Source organism: Rattus norvegicus, chromosome X (assembly GCF_021556685.1).
Source record: "Rattus norvegicus strain SHRSP/BbbUtx chromosome X, alternate assembly SHRSP_T2T, whole genome shotgun sequence".
NCBI classification, from domain to species: Eukaryota; Metazoa; Chordata; class Mammalia; order Rodentia; family Muridae; genus Rattus; species Rattus norvegicus.
The window spans coordinates 73,675,165-73,682,724 of NC_141554.1; the positions used below are offsets into that span (position 1 = coordinate 73,675,165).

The window sequence follows — 7,560 nt, forward strand, 5'->3', positions numbered from 1 at the left end:
TGTAGAAAAAGTGTGAGTCAGGGCAACTTCTCATCAGGCAGCTTGAGGGCAACACAGACCCAATTCCAGGTGCCCCTCACTCTCTATCCCCCAAAACAGTCTTCTCACCAGTCACCTCCTTCAGTTTATACCCCTTGTAGTCTCAGAGTGGCCTGTGAGAGTTTCCTCTCTCTGGGTATCTGCCACTTAGACTGGATGACGGTCATGCTCTCCTTTCTTCATCGTGATGTCCCCATAGTCACAGGAAAGAGTCAAAGGGCAGTGGGCAGGGCTAGACCTGTGGGCCATCCCGGGTGCTACTGAACCGGCCTCTGCAGTGGGTGGAGGGAGGGAATTATGGAAAAGAGGGGAGAGGGCAAGTGTCAGCTCTTCATAGTCCCAGGCATTCACTGTTAAGGGAGCATCCAGAGACTTGTGGCACCTTTCATTGGAACAGGCTCTAGGACCTTTACCTCCCTCAGGGCCCTGGGCATCATGTCTTGCTCTATGAAGCTTGAATACTTACAAAGTCTGAGTCTTCTGCAGTGGCCCTTGAGCTACCTTGCTATCTGTGAGTACTGAATCAAGAGTGCATAGTAAGAAAACAATTCAAGAAGGCAGGGCCAGATCTGGGTGATATTCTTATGGTCTCATTCTTGGCCTTTTGATCAATTTAGATAGCACTAGAGAGCTGTGCCATGGAGTCTTGAGCTCTATGTACCCTGAAAGAAAAGGAAGAGATGGAGTCCCAGGGCACAGTGAGAACAGACGGGAGCACGGAGCACAGCCAGGATAGATATGAATGTACCAGTTAATTCCAGGTATTCCTTCACCTGCACTACCTATAGAGAGGAAATGTGATCGTGAGGGTTTCTTTAGGAACGTGCAATAGCACAGAGGAGCTGGCGACATTGCAGTTAGCGAAATGGAGCCTGTGGAGGTTTTGCATTGTTTGTTCTCTTGTTTGCCTTTGTTGCTGTTTTGTTGATGGGTGGTTGAACTTTAAGAGACAAGTCTACGCTCAGCATGGTGCCTAACTCATCCTCTTTTTTTTTTTTCTTTTTTTCGGAGCTGGGGACCGAACCCAGGGCCTTGCGGTTGCTAGGCAAGCGCTCTACCGCTGAGCCTAATCCCCAACCCCCTAACTCATCCTCTTGTCTCAGAGTCTGTGTGCTAGAATTACAGGTGTATGCCAGTGTGCCCAGCTATATAGCCAGCATTTGAGTTTTCTGCTCTGAGAGTGTAGTGGTAGTGTAGAGTGAAAGAAAGACGATGAAAGGGGTGTTGAATTGGCAAGAGGACAAGGACAGTGGGTAGGAAACAGTACAGGGATGGAGATATTGGATGGGAATGGCCAAGAGAAAGGACGACAATCTGAGAAGGAAGAAATGCAGATCCATACTCTATTACAATTCTGGGACTGTGGATACTAAGGGAGAAAGGGGGAAAGAAGGGAAAAAATAGCTGAATGTGAGCAGTAGACTTGAAGCTTGTTCTGGGCACAGAGCCAAAGTACAGGGATGGTGACTAGACAGGGAGTTACGGGAACGAGATGAGAGGAGAAGTGAGGATTGCACATGGTAGATGACAAGAAATTTCTGAAGGGCAAATGTCAGACTGTGCTGACGCCCAGGGCAGAGCATGGGTAGTATGAGGTAGTAGTAATAAGAGTGGATATGGCCAAATTCTGCTACCAGTACAAATTTGGTTTGGTCTCCTCTTTCCTCAGTTTGGATCGTGCAGCCATTGTTCTTTAGCCTATTTTTCACACCCTTGTGGCTGCTACCATCACTTTACGTTGTGTGGTTCATTCTGGACTGGAAGACTCCAAATCAAGGTAAGATTCATGAACCTAGAAAAAAGAATATTCCACCATAGCCTAGAACCCTGCTTTCAGGGGGTTCCACTTACCATGCCACAGACCTCTCTCCTAAGTTCTTAGAGGCACAAATGCTAGACAGCTGAAACCATTCTGGGATGTCTTCCTTCCCTCTTGGATGTAGTCCCTCCAAGTTTCTAGGGCATCTCTGTGTGAGTAAGAGGCATGGGATGGCGATACTAATATTATCCTCTACTGGCACTTTGGTCTCAGGTGGCAGGCGTTCAGCCTGGGTAAGGAACTGGAACATCTGGACCCACATCAGGGATTATTTCCCCATTACAGTAAGTATTCCTTCCCCCAGCGTCCCTCTCAACATTCAAAATGCAGGCACTCTACCAAATGACTTGGAGTGTCCATAAGAAAACTGAGCATCTTGGCAAAGTGTCAGCTATGGCTAGATTACAGCATGGTATTCTTTACCTTACTGAGATAGTTTGGAAACTCTTGGTATGACCCGTCATATGACATAGGCTGAAGGAAAGTATCCTTCAGTTTAACAAACATGATTCAAAAACTTCCACTAGTCACAAGTTTGGGCTCCAGAGAAGTAACGACAATGAGATAAATTCTTTATGAGCAAGAAGCTCCCATCTGCTGGGGAGAACAGGTAGGTACATGGTGCAAGACACAGAAGTGATTCTGATGAAAGACAGAGAGGAAATGCTTCACAGATGTGGCAGTATTTAAGCAAGTGGCTCATCAGTTTCACTTGTCCCAGATCCTATCTTGTCACCCCAGAGCTGTGGAGATCAAAGTGCATGCCTCTTGAAACCCTTGTGTGCTTTGCCTGTTAGGCAGCTAGTTCAGAGATTACCTAAATCCCTGGCTTGTCTTCGCCTCGCTGCTCCATGGGAGCTCATTCCGCCCTCTATGCCATTTGTTTCCATGGTTGCAGATCCTGAAGACTAAGGACCTGTCACCTTCACAGAACTACATCATGGGGGTCCACCCCCATGGTCTCCTGACCTTCGGTGCCTTCTGCAACTTCTGTACTGAGGCCACAGGCTTCTCGAAGACCTTCCCAGGCATCACTCCTCACTTGGCCACACTGTCCTGGTTCTTCAAGATCCCCCTTATTAGGGACTACATCATGGCCAAAGGTGCTGCTGATCAAACTCACTGGAGCTTCTGGTCCATTTCACTGTAGCTCTTTTGTAACGCATCCTTTTAAGCCTCTTCCCCACTGCACCATTCCTTTGCCCAGTAATCATAGTGTGGAAGCCAAAGTATGTGTCCTGGAGTTAACCTGTCCAGCTTAAATCTTGGCACTGTTGCTTGTTGTAAGATCATAAGCAAATCAGCTAACTTCTAGTGGACTCAACTTCCTCACCTGAAAAATAGTGCTGAAATAATATAGCAGTTATATAAGGGTTCTTTTAAGAATAATATCTTAAATAAGTAAAGCATTCAACATGATGCCTGGCACAGAGTGTGTGCTCAATGAGCAGTGGGTATAGCTATTAATAGAAAGAAATGGGTAGAAAAAAATTGGAATTCAGAAAGTTTTATTTATCCCACTGAAAACCACCATGCTGTAGCTTGTGTCCAGTGCTTTCTGTAGACACTGCCTTCAAGTGAAACATTCTCTCGTGGCCTTCTCCTCACCACACTTCCGTCCCATCTCCTTGAGCTTTTCCTCCTATAAGCCATGGGAACACAGAAGCCAGCCTCTTCTCTCTGACTTGCTCCTCTCCTGATGACTTTGTCCCCTCTGTGCCTTGATTCTCTCTAGGAGTGTGTTCTGTGAGCCAAGCATCCATCGACTACCTGCTGAGCCATGGCACTGGAAACCTCGTGGGCATTGTTGTGGGAGGAGTGGGAGAGGCCCTACAGAGTGTGCCGAACACCACCACCCTCATCCTCAAGAAGCGCAAAGGGTTTGTGCGCACAGCCCTCCGACATGGGTAGGTGGCCGCCAACAGGAGGAGTAAGTGTCCCTCTCTGCACAATATGACCCTGGAGATTGTACTAAGATGAGTACCATTTGAGTTTTATGGATTTTTTTAAAGCTTTAGTCCATATGCTTCCTCTAAGCAAGCTGTACTAGTTCCTCTGAAGTCAGACTATGAGCTCAGAGAGAATGTTTAGGGCAATTATGCTTAGGCTAACATGTCGATTACATCCACATTGTTTCTGTGGCTAGTAGATGCAATCCACATTTGTCTGTTGATAGTAAGTGCAAGGCACCCTGCAGAGCAATTAGTCGTGTGAAGAGCTGGAGCATGATTTAAAATCCTGGCTCCATGAGGCTTGACATATAGTTGAGCGGTAGAGCAACTGCCTAACATGCATGAGTCTCTAGGTTCCATCCTACCACTAGGTGATGATGATGATGGTGGTGATGGTGATGGTGATGGTGGTGGTGATTGTGGTGATGATGGTGGTGGTGGTGGTGATGATGATGGTGGTGGTGATGTGGTGATGATGGTGGTGGTGGTGGTGATGATGATGGTGGTGGTGGTGATGATGGTGGTGGTGATGTGGTGATGATGGTGGTGGTGGTGATGATGATGGTGGTGGTGATGGTGGTGGTGATGATGATGATGGTGGTGGTGGTGGTGGTGATGGTGATGGTGATGGTGATAATGATAGCATCCATGGATGTATGACTTACCATGAAAGCAGGAATATCATTATAAGCCTTGGGATTTTCATCTTCCCAACATGACTACTGATCATTGTTCTTCCTGCATGAGGTAACTGGACTTTACAGCTCAGGTAGACCTTTAACATGATCCCCCCTACATCAGCTTCATGGATAGCTTTGATTCCAGATCTAAGCCACCAGATCCAGTAAGTTATGAATGAATTCATTCATATAAAACACCGACTGTGTACCTTGTACATAGTGGGTGATTGATAAACATCGGGTGCACTGTTCTGAGAAAAGAAGAAAAAGTGAAGGCGCCGGTGTCTGGAGTAAGAGGGGTCCTAACCAGTTCAGTAGTCTAGCTCACTGAACACAAGGGCAATTGTCCATTGCATACTCAGGGATCAGGCGATTCTGTCTTCAAATGACCTTACCTGAGGGGTCTATCATTTTGAAGTATAAGAGAGCTTTGAGTTGGAGCCAGGAGCCCTGGGTTCTAGTCTAGGCCCTGCTACTCTCTGGCTGCCTGCAGAATCTTTATTCTTCTGGGCCTGAGTTGGGTTTCCCCACTACAGCCTCACTATTATGAGGAACCAATTAAGTAGTACGAGTCAAAATGCTGTGTTCACTTTTCCTCACTTAAAGAGCCTGGTCTTTTCCCTAGAGCACTCTTCTCAGTGGGTTCTTGTGGCCTTTAGAAATGAAATTATGTGGGTTGGGGATTTAGCTCAGTGGTAGAGTGCTTGCCTAGCAAGCGCAAGGCCCTGGGTTCAGTCCCCAGCTCCGAAAAAAAAAAAAAAAAAGAAATGAAATAATGTTCTGTGCTAGAATCCCAAGGACAGTACCTTATATTGCTCTCCTCAAGGGAGGGGCACTTCCTATATGTGCATTTATACACATCGCTGACTTCTTTTTTTCATAAAAAATGTTTTATTGGAAATAAAGTTTTCATACAATATATTCTGATCATGGTTCACCTCCCTATTCTCCTTCCAGATCCTCACTACCTGGCATTCTCTTTTTTTAATTAGCTGTATTTCTTTATTTACATTTCAAATGTTATTCCCCATCACTGACTTCTTATTTCTCTAGCAGAAAGTTAGATGTTTCCTCCTTGAACCCCCTGGAAGCTTTTCACCATGTGGGTCTCGGAGTGTCTCTTCCTGTCTATATCTCTATATTTTGCCCTTGTAATCCAGGCTAGATATAACACCCTCATTGGCCTGGAAATTTTCAAGACAAGGCATACCACATAGGGAACCCTGTTTAATGTAAAAAAAGAATGCTTTAGGACTTTAATGTTGTATCTTAATGGGAGAGTGCCTGGCCTTGAACTAAAGTCCTTCCAACATGCTTCCCGCAATAGCCTGAATCTGAGAAATGAGCATTTTCCTACAGGGCTCATCTGGTCCCTACCTTCACATTTGGAGAAACAGAGGTATATGACCAGGTAGTGTTCCATGAGGAGAGCCGGATGTTCAAGTTCCAAAGCTTCTTTCGCCGGATCTTCGGGTTCTATTTTTGTGTCTTCTATGGACAAGGCTTCCATCAAGAATGTAAGGGACTCCTACCATACCACAGACCCATCGTCACTGTAGGTGAGTGCTGCTCTCAGCCTCAGGTCCATCTAAGCTTTCCCTCCATCCATCTAACTGCATCGTACCCCTCCTCCATCAAAGAAGAGGGCAGCAGAGTGGGAGAAGCTGTGCTGATTGGAGTGGCCAGAGTATCTGGCACTTTGACTCTTCTCGTTTTCATCTCTTTTGACAGTTGGGGAACCTTTGCCACTACCCCAGGTTAAAAACCCAAGCCCAGAGATAGTGGACAAATACCATGCACTCTACATGGATGCCCTGTACAAGCTGTTTGAGCAACACAAGGTCCAGTATGGCTGCTCCGACACCCAGAAGCTGATGTTCTTGTGATCAAAGCAACTGTGTGCATCCTAGAGCATGGCAGAACCTGTGGAAACTGTGTTGCCTAGAACTGGAGTCCTGGGAAAGGGGGAAAGTAAGGAAGATGAAGGAGGTTATGTGTGCAGTCAGGGAGGGGACATTAAGAGCTCCTTTGTGACCATAATGCTGCCCCTGCCTGCACCCTCACAGGAGTTGTCCCTGAGGATCTCCACCCAGACATTCTTCAGAGGGGACATCCTGAGGCCCCTCTTAGCCCATGCACTTTCTGAACCTGAAATTCTTGAATCCAATCCAATTTTTAAAAAAATTTTAATAAAAGATTAAATTAATATGTACTTTGCATGTCATAAATTTAGCCAATGGAAGGACAAAGTTCAGCAGTGGAATGCCCACCACAAGCTACTTTTGGAGGTCTTTCAAGCACCGCTAGAAACTCAACACACATCGGCAGTCACTGCCCACTCCCGCAGTACGTGGCAACCACTGATTCACCTTCTGTTTCCAAGGCTTGGCCAGCCTGTGCATTGCATGTTTATGAAACGGTATAGTATGTGCTCTTTCATGGTTGACTTCTTTCTTTCAGCATGTTTTCAAGGTTCTTCCATATTATGGAATGGAACAGTGCTCCATTCTTTGTGACTGAATAACAACCTGTTGTGGTAAAGTGCATTTTGTCTATCCAGCCACTAGCAGAAGGACATCTGGGGTTTTTTCCCACCTTTTAGCTACTATGAATAGTGCTGCTACAACTATTCATACCCAATTTTAAAACTAATCTTCTGTCCTCAGATACAAAGGCTTGCTTCCACACCACTGTCAAGCATGGTTGCGAACAGATAAGAGGCACCTTACTTGAGATCAGTTCTCAGTCGGCACAAGCATTTCACAGACATTTTCCTTTTGGTGATCTTTGACCATGTTAACCCTTACTAAACTCCATCTATACTTTTTGTTTTCTGAAAAGTGTACTCTGATACTTTATTTTTTTTCTTGTTTTTGTTTGTTTGTTTGTTTTTGTTTGAGATGGTATCTCATTAGCCCAGGCTGGCTTCAAACTTGCTATGTATCAGAAGATGACCTTGAACTTCTGACCCTCTTGCCTCTACCTCCTTAGTGCTGGGATTGCATGAATGTGCCACCATGCCTCATTTATGTGGTGCTGGGAATGGAACCCAGGGCACAGAACAAGCTCA

At 45.7% G+C, this 7,560-nt stretch overlaps 1 protein-coding gene across 1 annotated transcript; it reads left to right on the forward strand.

The window, feature by feature from the left end:
- Window positions 1-448: 448 nt before the first annotated feature.
- Awat1 (acyl-CoA wax alcohol acyltransferase 1) lies at window positions 449-6,694 on the forward strand. The gene is made up of 7 exons (NM_001109371.1): window positions 449-550; window positions 1,709-1,816; window positions 2,072-2,142; window positions 2,757-2,961; window positions 3,594-3,765; window positions 5,850-6,049; window positions 6,222-6,694. The coding sequence occupies exons 1-7, from the start codon at window positions 475-477 to the stop codon at window positions 6,374-6,376; spliced, it is 987 nt and encodes a 328-aa protein (NP_001102841.1). The 5' UTR covers window positions 449-474; the 3' UTR covers window positions 6,377-6,694.
- The last annotated feature ends 866 nt before the right edge of the window (window positions 6,695-7,560 follow it).

Coding starts and splice junctions, on each gene's coding strand:
- Awat1 (NM_001109371.1), top strand. CDS start 475: ATGTCTTGCTCTATGAAGCTTGAATACTTACAAAGTCTGAGTCTTCTG. Junction 2,962..3,593: donor GGACTACATCATGGCCAAAG/GTGCTGCTGATC, acceptor GATTCTCTCTAG/GAGTGTGTTCTGTGAGCCAA. Junction 3,766..5,849: donor CGCACAGCCCTCCGACATGG/GTAGGTGGCCGC, acceptor ATTTTCCTACAG/GGCTCATCTGGTCCCTACCT.